This window comes from Pocillopora verrucosa, chromosome 4 (assembly GCF_036669915.1).
Source record: "Pocillopora verrucosa isolate sample1 chromosome 4, ASM3666991v2, whole genome shotgun sequence".
Taxonomy (NCBI): domain Eukaryota; kingdom Metazoa; phylum Cnidaria; class Anthozoa; order Scleractinia; family Pocilloporidae; genus Pocillopora; species Pocillopora verrucosa.
In genome coordinates this window covers 16,968,678-16,986,177 of record NC_089315.1, presented here as the reverse complement: position 1 = coordinate 16,986,177, position 17,500 = coordinate 16,968,678, and the positions used below count along the sequence as shown (strand labels likewise).

At 38.0% G+C, this 17,500-nt stretch overlaps 3 protein-coding genes and 1 pseudogene across 7 annotated transcripts in view; 3 read left to right on the top strand and 1 right to left on the bottom strand.

The window, feature by feature from the left end:
• The window catches only part of LOC131775531 (pregnancy zone protein), a 36,308-nt gene extending 35,030 nt beyond the window's left edge, over positions 1-1,278 (top strand). For all 4 annotated transcript variants that reach the window (XM_059091649.2, XM_059091646.2, XM_059091648.2 and 1 more), the window contains exons 36-37: positions 76-135; positions 962-1,278. In XM_059091649.2, the coding sequence (XP_058947632.2) occupies positions 76-135; positions 962-972 (71 nt within the window). In that variant the 3' untranslated portion in view covers positions 973-1,278. The remainder of the gene's footprint in view (positions 1-75; positions 136-961) is intronic.
• A 2,604-nt stretch (positions 1,279-3,882) lies between these two features.
• On the top strand, positions 3,883-7,158 carry LOC131775589 (adenosine receptor A2b-like). The gene has a single exon (XM_059091703.2). It carries the CDS (start codon positions 4,707-4,709, stop codon positions 5,649-5,651), a length of 945 nt encoding a protein of 314 aa, XP_058947686.1. The 5' UTR covers positions 3,883-4,706; the 3' UTR covers positions 5,652-7,158.
• A 2,111-nt stretch (positions 7,159-9,269) lies between these two features.
• On the top strand, positions 9,270-16,411 carry LOC131775548 (acid phosphatase type 7). Of its 2 annotated transcripts, none has more exons than XM_059091663.2 (12): positions 9,270-9,610; positions 10,064-10,174; positions 10,763-10,859; positions 11,325-11,370; positions 11,652-11,718; positions 11,799-11,887; positions 12,176-12,248; positions 12,541-12,588; positions 12,735-12,785; positions 13,155-13,266; positions 14,022-14,181; positions 15,718-16,411. In XM_059091663.2, the coding sequence occupies exons 1-12, from the start codon at positions 9,323-9,325 to the stop codon at positions 15,917-15,919; spliced, it is 1,344 nt and encodes a 447-aa protein (XP_058947646.2). In that variant the 5' UTR covers positions 9,270-9,322; the 3' UTR covers positions 15,920-16,411. The 2 variants fall into 2 exon arrangements, with proteins under 2 accessions (XP_058947646.2, XP_058947647.2); XM_059091664.2 differs by lacking the exon at positions 14,022-14,181 and adding an exon at positions 14,868-15,024 and having other exon boundaries at positions 9,271-9,610.
• LOC131775580 (uncharacterized) lies at positions 16,271-17,246 on the bottom strand (annotated as a pseudogene).
• Positions 17,247-17,500: the final 254 nt, after the last annotated feature.

Sequence of the window (17,500 nt, the reverse complement as noted above, 5' to 3'; positions counted from 1 at the left end):
CACTTTTTCTTATATACAGTCATTTAATTCAGTTCAGCTGGCCACTTTCAGTCCTGATTCTCTTTTCTCTTACAGATCTTTCCGCTACAGTGATGTATAAGATCACAAAGGGCATGTGTGGGTTGAATCCTGTCGGTGAGTGGTAGTGGTCAGATGACCATGTGTTAATATTCTTTGTTGTATCCATCAGCGAGAATTACAATTGAATTGCCACACCAAATTTTAACAAACATCGTAAATTGTTTTAACATCAAAGTATCAGCTGTTCTTTTAGGCTGTTCAATTTGTGTAGATACTAGAGAAATTTCTCTGGCAATTTGGTGTTAATAAGCACGAGTAAATTTTTCAAAGAAAACCAAATTTGCACGAGCCCGTAGGGCAAGTGCAATTTGTAGTCTTTAAAAAATGTACAAGTGCTTATTGCACCAAATTACAGGAGAAATCATGTTATAACTTGTTAATAATGTACATTAAAAAACATCACAGAAAGTCAAGACAGACGAAATTGTCGAAATTTCGAAAGCGTGTGCGCGCTATTTGTAATTTGGTCTTGTGTTACAATTTTGCACTCCTGTTACATGAGAATGCACTCGTTTTCAGCCAATCAGAAGCACGTAATTTTTTTTTTCATGTACATTGTTAACATGGTACCTTGAAACACACCTGAAACACCCTTACTAATGTTAGGAACGAAGATTAATTTAGTAGCTGTCTAAGTTAAGTCGTCTTACTTCAACCCCATTTCAATCAAAGAGCTCTTCATGGGCCATATTCGATTGAAATTTGGACCCACCCAAATTAACAATTGTACCCCGGCTGGTTCATAAGTCAAACTTGATCAGACGTTCCATAGCCAATCACGATACAGTTCCAGGATGTTTAGTGTTTTCACCTGAAGAACTAAATATTCACCCCAGGACTAGTACTTAAAGTATGGTATCTTTTGTCTGTATTTCTGTAGAACAACCTTGAACTCAAATGATGTGGACTTGAAGTGCTTGTAGACCGGTTGTGGACTTATTAAGATTTATTTGACGATGATTTGTACTAGAAGTATTCTCCTATTCACGTTAACAAATTATTCTTAAAAAAGGTAACCAGAAATCGGTATAACTTTAACCAAATTATACCGATTACTTAAATCAGAAATTATATTTTATCATCTACAATGTTAAAGTTTTCCTTAAAGTATCACAAGTTTTTTTAATGATTTGATAGAAAAACATGAGCGTCAGAAAAAGTGTATTTGGTGAAGCTGAATAAAATTTTTGGCCTTGGTTTGCAGCCTCTTTGGTTTGTTTTTGTAATAAAGATGAAAAGAGAGAGTTCATAAATGGTACCAATCCAAACGCGCTAACATTTTCGGTTTCACAGTGAACTCTGTCGAGGTGTGTTCATAAATGGTACCAATCCAAACACGCTAAAATTTTCGGTTTCACAGTAAACTTTGTTGACTGTGTATTTTCGTGAAATATTGACTGTCGTTAACTTTAGTCGTTGGCAAGGTTTTAATTATGTATTTGGGACACCCAACGCAGTATCATATCAAATACTTAGAAACTCGTCGGAATTATTCCTCTGTCTTTGTTATTTCGCTTTCTCGTTCGTGTCTGAAAAGATGGTACAAAACACATTTTCTCGCCTTTTAAATTTTAAATTGGGAAGTGGTTATCAAAAAAGAACAATGCTGCTGATTACAAACAACGGAACAATTTAGCTTTCTCTTCTCTGTGTAACTTTTATGTTCGCTGCGTTATTTTGCAAGACAATGAAACTTAACATTCACATCCGAATTTGAATGTTAATTTACAGCCATTGGAGCAAAATAAAAGAGCTAAAAAAATGCCTTCGCGAAGGAAACTTAGACGAGTGCTTTATTAAAACGTTGCAAAAGCTATCTATGTGGAGGCCAAGACGCCTTTAAAGGGATGAATATAACAGTTCTCCATCATAAAAAGACTTCGGCAGGCCATCATGCCCTCTGGCAAGAGGTAAGGACACCATTCCGTGTAAGCGCATTTGAACAATATGTTTGTTAGGCTCGCTTTCCTAAAACTCTCTCTTGCTTTAAGCGCTTCGTGAAAAATGCTCTTCAACAATTAATTGTTACATCTTTGTTCATGAATTCCACATAGAACCTTGAATCCAGAAGATTTGACGTTAGTTAAGAACTGGTAAAATTGCAGAGATGAGTTTTAAAAAAAAAAATTTAATTTGTTGAAAAATAAGATCATTTTATTCATGTCCCATTTGGTTGATCTGCTCTGTCTGGTCTAAAAAATTTGAATTCGGCGAGCAATTACTGCATTTGAATAGTTGATTACAGAACACAAGAAGGGTCTGTACGCATAAGTTAGCACTGTCTAGACCAATAGAACAAGAATCTTATTTTATTTGCACAGTGTTGTACCGAATAAAATTTGCCCTGGTAATTGACTGGAATTTTCACGAATTTAATCGGTTCAGAAATTTTGTGCAAGTAAAATTTGAGGAATTTTATCGGTTCAAAACAGAACGTTTAGTAGTAAGACATGAGACAGGTTTTTCCTTTATTTCTTATCCTGTCCAATAAGTGCGTGCCGTGATCATGAAAGACGGTGTATCGTCTAATAGCGATTGTTTATTTATTGTGCATGAATGAAACGTGTTTTGAGCAATAAGCGTAAGACGATCGCCAACCACTTTGATTATTTTTATAACAATATGTTTTCTGTTTTTCAGCTTAAAATGATAAAGCTTAAAACAACTCAAGCGACCCATTTACAAATTGCGTTGAGATATTTCATTTCCTAATCGTTTCTAGACAAAAGCCGAAGCATATGTGATTTAAAACCAATAACATAGTAAGCGAAGTAATTAAAACAAAATGGATAGAGAAATAAATCAATTTAAATCTTCAAAGATAGTCCAAACTCGCTCTTTATCAGATACCGACTATTTAAATGGAACAAAATTACATTGAGCATTCATTTGTTACTTTTTATGCATTTCTTCCAAGTTTGCAAAAAAAAGGCCAAAAGAAAATTTACTAAATCGAATTTCGACTAAGAACATCGATTCAAACAATTTATCTTATCTAACGCTTAAATTGCTAAGTTTGATTTAACTATTCCTGCCTCAGTATTATTTGGACAGACCTTCAAACTTCTAGATTTCACACTGTGAAATTTGAACTTCGGGACTCACTAAGAGTAAATAGATTGAACTGAATTGAATTGAAGAAAACTGTAGTAGGACTAAATTCATATTATAAACAAGGGAATTAGTTTGGACCCATGGAATATTTGAAAATTCTGTTTTTTTGTCCGTGTTAGCGCTTACCTTTATGTTTGTTTTAATGTTTGCTTTTCGAGCAGCGGATATGAAAAATGGTTATAACCAGAATTTTATCATTGGACAAAAGATCTTCACTGCAGATGTTTTATTTTCTCGTTAAATTTTTAATTTGTAAGGCACATTTGCTACGTAAAAACGTTTTCAAAAAGACGTCAAACTGAGTTTCATATTTTCATATTTCTCTCTTGATTCATCTTGGAAATTCTAGTCAGGATTCGTGGATTTGCTTTAAATTTATACTTGAGATTATTGAGGATCAAAACAATTTGGATAAATTGTTTGTTTCAACGCAAGACCGTTTACTCTGTTATACTGTCAAGGTTTAAAATTCAACTAATAATTTTAAATGTGTTTTGTTTCGTGGTGCGTCGTTGTTCGCGGCAAGAAATGCCATTTGTTCGTGTTGTGTCAGTGAGGAACTTTGTCGCCGGTTATTAAAATCGCCACCATTCTTTTCTTGAATGGCTGCCAAATTGGACAAGCCCATCGAAAGGAAATCCATTCTCATTATTAATCATCTTCACCTGTCGGCTGTGAATAAATATATTTCCCTGTCTCGGTTGGTGTGAAAGCCTTTCTGTTTGGAATAAATTACTTCGCCGCAGGATAAATAGTCGAAACTTTGGGATCTGTTACGCCGTCACGGAAAACTTTCAAGGTACATTTTCTTTCAGAGACATTCTCGAAAAGGGAAAAACTTATAATTCAGCTAACCATCGTCGTGAGTTGAGGATCGAGTCGATTCGGTAGCTCTGGCTGAAGAGGAAGGGGAGTTTTCCGTTATTTGGAATCGTTTGAAAACACTTTCCAATACTTACGGTTACTTCTCATTATCAGCAGTTGGAAATTCTTCAAACCACCAATTCTTTCCTTTAGACGATCGATAACACCAGCGGTTTCAAGTTCATTTGACAGAATTTCTTCCGTGAAAATGAGGTAGAAACTTAACACTTGCGGCCAGGAAAGTTTGATTTCGTATGCGTCAAAGCCAGTTGGTGGTGTGAAGCACCCTGAAAGGATAATCAAACTTTAAATAACCAGACTCCTGTGACTTAACACCTCAGATACCAACCACCGGGTCAATATCATTCATCTTGGTGGGAGACGATCGAGAAGCTTTTCATGAGTTACATGTCCCATGCATGATCTGAACACTATTAGCTGTCAGTGTATGTGGAAGTTGAAATTCTACGCGCCTTACTCGCTGGCGACGTTTGCGCAGGCTGAGATCACTGTTTCGTGCAGACAGCGGACATTGACTCAACCAAAACAAATCCCCTTTTGATCTGTCCTCGACGCCTGGAAGAACAGGCGTTTGATGCAAAACAGCCCTGGCGAAGCAAACACCGCAAACACCGTACGCACCAGTCATGACGGACAATCTGGCCCTCGTCATAACGTTCGTGTTTTTGTCAGCTCTAATCGTCGCTGCTAACTTGACAGTTTGTGTTATTGTTTATCTACGAAAGAGCATGCGGACTTACACCAACGGGTTCGTGGTATCGCTTGCGTTCAGCGATCTTTTGATTGGAAGTGTGTTAATTCCTGCCGCGCTGGTCTCTCCTCATTCAGTCGAGATGGGTTACTTGATTTCTATCACGCTTCTGTCAGGTGTTTTTAATCTTGTTTCTGTGACCTTCGATCGCTACGTCTCTGTTTTAAAAGCATTGCAGTACGAGAATATCATGAGGAGCGCTTTTAAAGGAATACTCGTCGCAAGCTGGTTATTTTCCTTCATTATCTCTTTAATCCCTCTAATTTGGGGAACGAACACGACCGTGCTTGCGCATAAGATCTACGTTGTCAGCGAAATTGGACTGTGCGTGTTACTACCCTACGTGTTCATCTTTGTAGGATACGTACGAATCTTCACGCAGGTGAAAAGAAGTGTCGAACGCGAGAGAGCCATCACTGCCTCGGTAAGGAAAAATTTACAACGGAAGAGCAAGATTTCTTCAGAGGGAAAGCTCGCTCAGGTCTTTATAATAGTAGCCGTTATGTTTGTTGTAAGTTGGCTTCCTATCCAATATATGACAGTCGTGCACGAAATAGGACGTCCTGAGCTCATCCCGAACGATCTCGAAATCGTTTCGTTATTTACGATCGCTCTTGGCTCGCTTATAAACCCACTGGTATACTCCTTTCTTAAGCCGGACTTTCGTAAAGCCATCCGACATGTCTTAAATTACCGAAGAGATCTCCGCCGAGGACGTTTGAGAGGAAGTTTATCAACGCCGGCCAGTTGCAAATCACAAACCACAAATTCGAGTTGTAAATCGCGTCTTTCCCAGAAAAACGATACAACTTTTGTGTAGTCATCTCGTAAATCCACAGAAGACCGGTTGCATGTTGGTGATATTCGTTTTGGACATTGTGCACAATATTGGTTGGTAAACATAAATTTAGGATAACAACTTCCTTTCATTCATTCTTAAATCTTAAAGCTCGGAAAACAACAGTTATAGACTTTGGGGTTCTGCAAGAGGATCATTTACCTTAGAAATTTATACCCCTAATTGAATTATTTTTCCCTCTTCCCTCTTAATACTTTATAATTCGCCAAAACAATTTCGTTCCAAGAAATTTACGGACTTTTGTTTGTGTACGTTGGAGGCTAGATTGAGAAAAACCTTATTTATTCAATTATGTTTCGGTTTCACCTCAAATATTCAGGCTTCAAAAAAAAAAGAAAAAAAAAGAAAAAAAGTCATTGCGTAGGGGTCAGAAGCAGGGATTATTTCCTTATAAATTTATGCCTTAATTGAATTATATTTCCCTCTTAATAATTTATTATTTGTCAACTTTGCGTGAAGTCCACGATATTGCACGCTTTCTTATTTATACTGAGTTTCCTCGGGCTTTTGGCCAAGAAACAAGAGCTAAAAGCTTTTTTTTTCCCTTTTAAGAAACGCTTAACGTGGTGATTTGGGGATCAAAATTAGTCGCCGAAGGAAGTTCACTGGCGTTAATAACTTTGCTCGCCCTAAAATTTAAATAAACTTCTTTCAGGTGATGACAATTTCGGGGCTATTTCTATTATGCTCGTCTATTCATCATTTCTTTCAATTATTATGTTTGCCACTGAGAGGACTTATTCACCAAGGCTACTGGCAAGTTGTTTGTAATATACCAGCCACAAATCGATGATAATTTGCTCATTACAAAGATCAAGTATGATCTATATCAAAGTGTTTTGAAAAACATTTCCGGATATACCCCGAGCAAAGACAGTGAAAAACAAGAAACATCGCATTATATGTGGAACTGCTTTGTTTTGATGGTGCAGTTCATTCAGTTTATCCTCACTTTGTATATCGCAGTAAGCTCCTTTTTTTTCTTTTTTTCTGAAAATGAATAGCATGCTGTACGTTAAGTCAATGTATGCTATCTAAATTGAAAATGCCAATCACAACTGGATGATACAATATTTTCTTTAGAAGAGAGGGATATATCATCCGTATCTTCTGCTCGGGCGTAACGATACTGCCACTTATAGTCTAGCAAGGACAGTGTTTCTGTTTTGTTACTAGTTTATCTTTATTTGTTTCAAGAATATTTAATTTCAACTAGGGTCCTATTGTAATTTTTTCATTCGGTGCGTAATTTTCTCCGTTCTAGACGTCGCAAGTTTTTTTTCTTACAAATCACTTTTTGTTGTAATAACCACATACTTGTAATAAAGGAATTTTGATAAACTAATTTTTTTTTTTAATAAACTAACACCCCATTCACACTAAAGGTTAAACATGTTTTCTTTAAAAGCTATTTTGTCAAACAGTTTGAGTTTGTTTTTGTTTTAGAAGCTTTTTAAAGTAATGTTTGTCGCCGACTAATTTAGCAAATTGAAATAACAAGTTAGGGCCTGTTTAGATAGAGGTGGGGAACCCCAGGAAAGTGAGGTAACCCGCTTAGCTGTGGTCAAAAAATAGCCCGCCTTTACATACAATCTAACAACCCTAGGATTCCGGAGTGAAGTTTCTCGCGGTTGTTGTCGCACTTACAATTAGGGAGTTTAAGATGTCACCACGGCGACGTGTTGTAAAACGTTGCCGAAAAAACGTAATTTATTTTCCTCTTAGATTTTCGCCAATAACCGTTAACCATTTATGACGGTACAACGTCTTCACTTCCGCTTCCGCTCAGTGTTGAGTTCAAAATAAAAACGTGACTAAATCGCTATCGAGGTTTTATCACACTCGTGTTTCGCAAATTTTCACCCCGGCTGACATGTTTACCATCTACCCATCAGACCTAGCAAGCCGCCTTGTTCACGTATAAATGTGAACAAGGTAAAATAAGCGATCATAAATGGACAAGCGGGTTACCTCACCTACCCCCCCCCGGGGTCCCCCAGCACCATGTACACAGGCCCTTAGAGGAAATTTGAATCCTATGGAAAATTCAGGATGTCTGTTCTCTTTTGTTAATTTTCCTTCAGTTCAACTTGACCTGACTGAACATGGTTTGGTGGTGTGAATGGGTTTTTTAAAACTCCTTATGAAATATTGCCTCGTACTTAATGCTCAACCCATGAACAGATAACAGTAGGTATTATTCCAAATATTTTAATCAGTTTCTGGCTTTGGTTAATTTGCCTATGGTTGCAGGTTGTCTAAGTTGACTTATAGAATATTTAGTGTTTTTTATTTTCCATTTAAGCCATTTTGGTATTACATAACATCGCTGCACACGTGTTTTTAGTGTTTTGGCTGATTCACAAAAAATGTAGTTTTGTTACGCAACAAAACTTATACGTATTGTGACCTGAACACATAAAATATGCATCAAACGTTCACCCTCTGACCCTGTAAGTGACTTGAGGGACCTGTCATCATTTTTCGCCAGGGTGTGAGAGAGAGGGGGGTGGGGGGTGGTGGTCGGAGGATTTTGGTCGTGTCACAATAAAATTTACCTAATCCCTCTGTGGCATCCTTATGATCCCCCTCATTGGCAGTCAATTTTCTCTGATCCCCCTCAAGCTCCGTTCCCCCTAGAAACCTTTCTTTTTCACTTTTTTTTGGCCTTCGAAAATTCCCACGTAGTCTCTAAAATAAAGAAATTTCAATCCGAACTTCTTATATCAGTTAACCCTTTAACTTCCATGAGTGACCAGGACAGAATTTCTCCTTACAATATCAATACAAAACCAACCAGATGAGTGACGAGAATTAAGAAAAATATCAAATTGGGGATAATTAGTTCATCCAATAACAAATTCTCTACATTAGCATTATACAAATTGTATGGCTGACAGTAAGGAGAATGACAAATTTGATCTGGGATTTAAAGGGTAAATATTTATGATTGATGCGCCTCCTTTAGTCTGTAAAGTAGAAGGTAGTTCCCAATACTCCCGACGTGTGGCTTCGAAGCTCACGTGGTGGTAGTAATTGCTAAAATTACAGATTGCCTGTGGGATCATTTCTTTGCTTGATATTTATTTTGTAGGTCAAATGAAAGTTTTTTTTTATGACAAGCTATTAAAGTAGATAGTCTCGATAGAAATTTTGTCCTCCACAGGCACCTCAGTGTTTTTGGGTAACTATATTTAAGATCATGATTTGGGCTAAAGCACGTGTTTTTTTTTTTAAGGCAATGAGTATGGACAGTGTGGGTTGAGTTTTAGTCCATACATATGTACTGACGATGAAAATTATTAATTTCAAAAGTATACCTCAAACACTCGATGTACCAACTCAGCTGACATACGAATATTAAAATAACAGCATCTGCAAATACTTAATTAAAAAAATAAAAAAACAAGTATTTGTGAAATGAAAGAATCGGTGCTTAAAGAATGGTATAGACAATTTCAGTTTGCAACGAGCTACATGCCTTCTCATGCTTTGCGCTATAACGCCTTAGGGTGTCATCTTTCAATCTCGTCATGATTCCCCCTCATGACTGTCACGTGCACCTCTGGCTCCAAAGGTCTTTAAATATTTAGCTAGTTGGAAAGCTCTGAGACCTCAGTGTAGCCGGGCGAATGGAAGTCAAGTTTTCCGTGAACATGTCTATGTTTACAGTTCTGGTTCATCTCCTAATCTGTTTCACGTACAGTGCAGCAGACGACAACAAACCGGAACAAATTCACATCGCTTACACCGGTATTTCCAGCGAGAGAATTGTGAATTACGTGACGCCGTCGCCGGAATTACAACCAGGGACAGTCGTGGCTTATGGAACTAGCCCAGATAAGTTAACTAGAAAGGAAACTGGAACATCGTTTAAGTTCGGCACCCACGGACATTATTTTAGAATTCATAACGTGAAGGTAAGAAGAACTATGTTAAATATTATTAGGAGTGCATCTCTAAGAGACCTTGGATCAACCCCGCAGTTTTAGTAAAATCGTCTAAATTATAGAGTAGAGAAATTGTTTTGCAAGTTTGCTACTAGATGAATACACAGAGAGAAGGAGACTACTCAAATATTTATAAACACGACTTGAAACAGAAGGTACTCGATTTTTAGGATTTCCGGTCGGAAGTGATTTCGATTCCACAAAGCCACACAAACAGTCGTAAAGCAAACTGTTAATTTTACTGAAACCTACGATGGTCTACCATCTATACTTTAAGAATGAACTAATTGTATCCATTCCCTTCTTGAAAAATCCGTCAATGGAACCAAAGCTCACATGTTACAATTTTTCAGCTATGTCATCATTTTTAACGAAACGTCACGCAATTTTCTATTTAATTAAATGTTACGTCATGTTATAAAGTTAACAGGTCTTGAGCCTAACACGCGTTACTACTACCAAGTTGGTGTACCAGACAATGGAACCAGTGAAGTCATGTCTTTCTTTACTAAAGAAGGCAACCCAGTTTTCGCGGTGAGTTCAACTGATGTAATGTCTCTCGTGTAAATGTCACGAGAGCGATTCATAATTCAGTTACCTTATCCCGAAACAAATTCAAGGTGTCAAAGGGGTTAGCAAAAAAATATGTTTATGAATAAATAGGTGCATTATTAGTTAAAAAAATATATGAGTCTTTACCTTTCCGCCGTAACTTCAATGATACGAGGTGTGTTTTTTTTTCACGGACTCTCCCTTAAAAACTTTAGACTGAACATATACTTTTCCATCATGTTCAAATATGCATCGTTTTGCCCATCTTCAGATGAAATGAAAAAATTACATCGTTGTAACAGGACCTACAGAAATAAGTGATGATTACGTAATACTCCCAAAAGGATTTTCCAGGATAAATCTTCTAAACGACGCATCTTTTGAGCCTTGCAAAAGTTTTTTTCTCTTAAAAGTAATATTATGCCGTAATTAGACCCTTTCCTGACCTTATCGGACGCGGGATCGTGTCTTGACACTGAAATTAGAAAAGTATGTCTCCAACCATCAAACTCGCCTCGTCTGAGTGAAAAACAACTCCATATTAATGCTATTGTCATTATTGTTTGATAGATATATGGAGATATGGGCTACACAAATGCTGTAAGCCTGAATCGACTTATCAAGGAAGCAAGCGATGGAGATTTTGACGCTGTAATTCACGCTGGAGGTACGGGCAACTATTCTGCATCACTTAAGCACCCTATTTTGTTACTGTAATTTCTGACCTTCAATATAAGTTTGCCTGTACAAGTTGAAATCATGATTTAGTTCAGATTTCACGTAGCATGTGACAAACTTTCTCCGACAGAGGCGGATGAGTTTTTGTGTAACTTTAGAGTTGATGTAATTTTCCCTTTATACTCTGATACATACGGGGTTGCACTTGCTCTAACGACGATTTTCATTGGCTGATTGGTAATTACGTACCTTAGCATAGATTCCAATGTATCCTGCTTGGAATGAATTTTTTTAAGGGAACATCAGGTGTTTTCCACGCGAGATACATTTACCTAAAGGCGATCAGATTCCCCGAAAATTTTGTATCTGCGAACATTATTAGATCTTTTCGAAAACAAGCCTCAGTGTTTTCTTCGTGACCAGACGTAAAATGTATACTGTTTATTACTTCTAGACTTTGCTTATGATATGTATGAAAAAGACGGAACCACTGGAGATGAGTAAGTATGGAAGATGTTTCCTTTTAGAGGGGTGTTTCATCGTCAGATGACATCCGCTGACCCAATGCAGCGAAACCCAGGGTACAGTCCTTAAGCGCGGGAAAACGCGAGTGATGGATTCGCGCTGTTTATTTGATCTTTCTTTTCATTGGTCAAGAGTGTAGTGTGACCCTTTTACAATAAGGACAGAGACTTATTTGGGAAACCAATGTAATCCTGGAGTTTCTCCAACAAGCACTCTGCTCATAGCCCAATACCGGTTTCTTTTTCCACTGCTCTAGGTTTATGAACTCTATACAACCCATAGCCACTAAAGTCCCCTACATGGCTCTACCAGGAAATCACGAGGTACATTTGAAATAAGAAGATGTCACAACCATGCGGTTTTTCATTTTCATTTTTTAATGGTCGCACTTTCATTCTTACAGCAAATGTATAACTTCACTCACTTCGTTCACCGCTTCTCTAGTATGGAGCTAGGCGTTGGAGAGACGAGCGGAAGTGGAACCAGTCTTTGGTAAATGAATTTTCTGACCTACTACAAATGTTCAATTCACATATTCACCAGCTTCACAGAGCTGTTGTGGCTGAATCGGGGAGCTCTTTTGCGTTTTTTTTTTTTTTTTCGGTTTGTTAGTTTCCAGCTTTTAAACAAACGTACATTTGGTTCTTTCCTCAAGAAAGCATTCGAGATAGCAAATTTTAGTCTATACAGTGCATAACATGGTTTCCGTTTTCACCAGCTTCGGTGATTTTTATTCTTTAGTTTAGCTTCACCGGCCTCACTGATTTCTATTCTTCTAAGGTGGAGTATGGACATAGGACTTATTCATTTCGTGGCATTCGACTCGGAGGTTTACCACTATTATTCCAATAAGGTACCATCTACTTTCTTTGGTCCACAATTATTTAAACTGAAGAATTTCACAAATCACAGCTGAACGATTAACTTCTTTTCCAAACATTACTACCATCACTTGATAGAGAGAACGTCCTGAAGTATACATTTCAACAGATTTGAGACTGCTCGACCAACTACCTAACGCTCTTGTGTTCCACGATGATTGCCGTTTGTCATCAAGTGTTTCTTCTTTTCTTTTATGATGTCATATCACTGCTTGTCAATTTGGGAGTGTCAGGACGTCATTGACTCTATTTCATTATTTGCAGGGTCAAATTCAAAGACAACTTAATTGGCTCGAGGCTGACTTAATCAAGGTAATGTTCGCTCCCCAAAATTGAAACTTCCTCGTGAATCGAAAAATCTTCGCCTTCTCCTAATGTATTTGTTTGTTTTTTTGTCTAAAACTTGATCAAGTTTTTATCAAGTTTTAAACAAAGTTTTGGCAATTTTCTTTTTAAAGGCAAACCAAAACAGAGAGAGGACACCATGGATAGTTTCCCTTGCCCACAAGGTACTGGTTGAGTTGTGAACTGTTAAATTTGTTTGCGTCACAGAATAAGTTCACAACAGTGATTATGTTTCAGCTACGGAGAAGACGTTTTTTTTCTTTTTTCTTTGTGGCGCTCGATGAAAAGAAAAGTAACCAGGGCGAGAATGCGAAAGCAACGGAAAATTGACAGGTTTCTTCCTTTTTTCCTTCCTACGTGCTCCAGCGCTTCGCCGATCGTTTTCTCAGCTTCGCAATTCATCACTGCAATAACTTTTCATATTTGTTTTTTGATACAGAAATGACAAATCATAAGGCATCTGGAACATGCATGCTTCTGCCTTAACTTGCGCCTTCTTTGTTTGACCCATTTCGTTCCATATTATTCCCCAGGCATGGTTCATGGAGAAGACGGATTTTTCTGTTTTTGGTCCACTTTTACATAAGTATGGTGTGGACTTACATCTATGCGGCCACGCACACAATTATCAGCGGCTCTACCCAAGTAAGTGACCATGTAAGATTCCTTTCACGCTCCGTGAGTATCTTGATTGAAAAAAACAAACAACAAAATAACACTAAAAGGTGTTATTTCTTTTGACAAGCGACAAAATAAAATCTAAGTTACTGCAATTTGCATTTCGCAAAGGAACCGATCTGAATTGATGAAAATGTGACAAAGGACACTTCTGGGAAAGTTAAGACTAACAGTACACTTTTCTTACTGTAGTACCTGTGAACTCTTTCGAAGCCTATGACTTGTGAACCATGCATTTAAAACTCAGGAATTACAATATGCTATGGTTGGTTTTACATAATACAGGAGATTTTAGAGTCATATTACATGGAATTTTGAAATTTTCACACGACTTCCGAAGATTTTCTTAAGAGATCGGGTGACATTTTGTTGAAAATAAAATTGTGAAAGAGGTAAATGAGGTAAAACTGGCCATCAAAATACCAATACCGTTTGAAGTTTTAAAACTTGGAGATGACTTGTAAACAAGTAATGTGACAAAGCAGTCGAAACTCGTGAGTTGGGCTCAAATGGTAGTTCTGTATATGTTTAAGATCGATGTTTTTCGACTAGCACGCGTGAGACTCTTGTGACATTCACGTGAAAATCACATGCGTGAGGGGTGGCAGGTACAACTTGCGCCTGAGAAGGTTCTACCCCAGTCCATAGATACGTTATATTCAGTTTTCCGTGAAACGATTTCAGACGATTTCTCCATTAACAATATTGTTGTTCTGAAACAGCTTACAACGACAGTGTGGAGTATCCAACAGACAATCATGTTTATGTAAATCCTAAGTTCAAGACAGTCATTGTCGCGGGATCTGCTGGATCTCACGAAAAACTCTCCAACTGGACTCGTGCGCCTGATAGAATGTCGGCAAAATACATCTACGACTATGGGTAGGTCGGTAGGGAGGCATATATTTAAGATCGTCATGGATAGGCTGGGGAAGTGGAACTTATATAAATAGAACATCGATCACGAATCCTTGCGGATACATGACACAGTAATATGATTATCAATAATTGGAAGTTTGTCGCTGAACTGGAAAGGTGGAATATTTGAGATGTAACTCAAAAAAGGGTTGTACTCTCTCCAATTTAAAATTTACGATTTAAGGGTTTTTTTTGTAGTATGAATTATACTATAATGTGAATCCATGGTCCATTTCGGTCGTTTAATTCATTAACAAAATCTTCTATCAAATGGCAGCAATTTATATCGTTGCTATTCGGAGGATAGAATTTTCGGGTTTCGGTCGGAAATTTTTTGTTTCTAAAAGTTTTGCCTCTTTCGCACCACCCTGTCATTTTTGAACGATTAGTACCACCTGTGCGTCTAATAAATTAGCAACGTTTTAGTAGAGCGATAGAAAAACTGTTTTTTCGAATATAATTTGTGTGTGAGAGAGCTTAACCTTCATTTCCCCCCCTCCCCCTTCACGCCTCCTTTGTGGTTCCTGCCAGAGGTCAGATGGATGTATTTTGCCAGATCATTCAAACGCCGAAGCAGAGATCTTTCCTTGCGAATTTACCATCGTCAGGAATATTTACTATTTCTAACAGAACTTAATTGTTGATTCCAGCTTACGGCGGCAAAGTGGATATTCAAACAGAAGAACATGTATATACTAACCCTGATTACATAACGATCATTGTGGCTGGATCTGCGGGCTCAAGGGAAAAGCTGTCCGGTGGTACAGCTCCCCCAAAAGATCTGGCAAAATACATTGAAGATTATGGGTTAGTAGTATTCTCGTCCAGAGGAGGGGGACTATTGAAGGCGGCAGGGAGGGGAAAGTGTGAAATTCTCATGTTTCAGTACCAAGTTTGTCTCAATGGGGTTAACTGTTAACTATAAAACGGCCGTAAGATTTAACCGTTAGGCGTGAAAATTTGTCAAGTTTTAACTGTTAGTCGTGAAAAAGTAGTTAAACGTAAAAAATCTTTTTGTTGACCGCAGTGGAAAGTATTAACCTTTAGTCGTAAACTGGCCAAAATTTTATCAGTTAGCCATAAAAGCCATCACCCCATTGAGACCCTCGTCTTACAATGATCCTGTGGCAGAACTGGGATGATTAATTTACTCGGGTGCTTTTTGACTAAATATCATAAAACTTAAATTTTAGTTGTTATGACAGGCAAGCACAATGCTCCAGAATTTCAGGAACAGCTTGATGTGCGAATAAATGGGGAAGGGGGGGACTTTTTTCCTGTAGCATGTTAATCAGCATATGAAGATTCTTCTCCTTGCAAAGTTCCTAACCCTTTGTGAATTACATTCAGGGCCACTTAAATTTATCGATGATGTATATATATATTTTTTTTAAGTTATGGTAGCTCTGCGCTTGATCAAAAATCCTGTTATCTCATGGTCTACTGAGCAGATTAAACCAGCTGTACTAATATAATGTCGTCGTTGTCTTCTCTCTTCAGCTATGGTCACCTACAGGCAATCAACAAGACTCATATGTACTGGAGCTGGGAGAACACACACGAAAACGTCCGGCCTGCAATGCAAGACTACCTTTGGATCGTTCAGGAGCATCATGGCCCTCGGCCAAGCTTCTTTAACGAGGAGCAACATCAAGTTCTAAAAGAATTGAACGACTTCAAGTCAAAAAGCATTAAAGTTTAATTGTTTTGGTCAAATGAAGGAGTGGGCAATTGAAAAATTAATATGACGCAAAAATCAAAACCTGGTGAAACATCTGCTTCTTAGAGTGTTTTCCTTAAAAATATGTATTTTCTTAATTTATTCGAGATTTATTTAGTACCAAATGATTTCGGGAATGCATGAATCAAATGCATCATTGCTCGGTCAATTGTTACTCTTTGTTTTTAGCTAAAAATGAATCTTCCCGATATAATAAACGCCATATATCCGCACTTTAATCAGCAATATATAATGCAAATTCAAATAAAGAATTGATAAAATCATTTTGCAAGCGTGCTAGGGTGGCTTGAAAAATCCTGTCCTAAAAAACCTCTAAGGGAAAAAAGGAAGGAAATCTGAGACGGGCCAGACACAACTCACGTCCCCCGATATGACTACTACGTTAAATATACACTGTATTAACACACTACGACTAAGTAGCGCTAAGAACAATAAAATACGTGAACAACTAAATTGCAGCAAAAGTGCTTTTGACGCACTTAAACGCTCATCAACTGTGTGCTTAATATATCTACTCTTTAAAGAAGGGCGCTTCCATCCCGTGTGTATATCCAATAGGTCACCTGGAATACACCTATAAGCGGAGTTGAACGCGGCACCAGACTATGCATACCGAACTTGGAAACGTCGTCCACGAAAGGTTCTATGTACTTTTTAAAATCATATCTCAGCGTATTTACGGAAACCCTTTTGCTAGAGTGGAAATACTCGCGAGACTTACCCTTAACCATACGACGAACAAGCCGATATTCGGAATCGCTTGACTGCGGCAAGAGCTTAATTAATTTTTGGGTTATGGCAACCGGACAAGGAGACTTCGCTGATTTAGCAAGATCGGAAGTAGGACCTTCTCGGTATTAGTCATTTTTGCGCTTAGCAACATAAATTGTCATATGATCACCCTTGATAGCAACGTCTTTAAGGCTTAAACTGTCCAGCAAAATAAATAAAAAGCGGACGTCAGAGAGAGGATTACTCGTAACCGAAACTTCGGCAATTGCTTGCACTGTATGAGCGGACAAAGGCTTTTTAGGCTGCACTGGACGAGTCAGCTTCCTTTTCGCTCCTTCGACAGTGACTTCACGAGTTGATAACCAGTCAGGGAAACGATTCCATCCCGGCCATAGTATGACACTTTCTAATACGATAGAGCGCAGCTTCAATGGGTGACGCACCCATATTGTTTTCCACACAAATTTTTGTAAGCTCAGTGATGAACAAGGCGATGTGCAAGGGCTTGGCCGGAATTAAAGGTATACCAATCTTCGAAGAAGCCCACTTCCGCCATCTTAACCAGCCTGACTTATACATAGTCACAGTGGAAAGAGCCCTCGATCTTGGCTGCAAATGTAGAAGGCCTAGAACCAAACGAAGTAATGATTGGTCCTGTAATTCGGATGCTTCATGCCAGATCCTAGAAAGAAGAACGTCTGAAACAAAAACAAGGAGTCATGTCAAAACCATTTAATTTGAACAGGTGATTGGTATTAAAACCGAATTATAATAACTAATACATGTAGCGGATCAAACATTTAGAAAAAA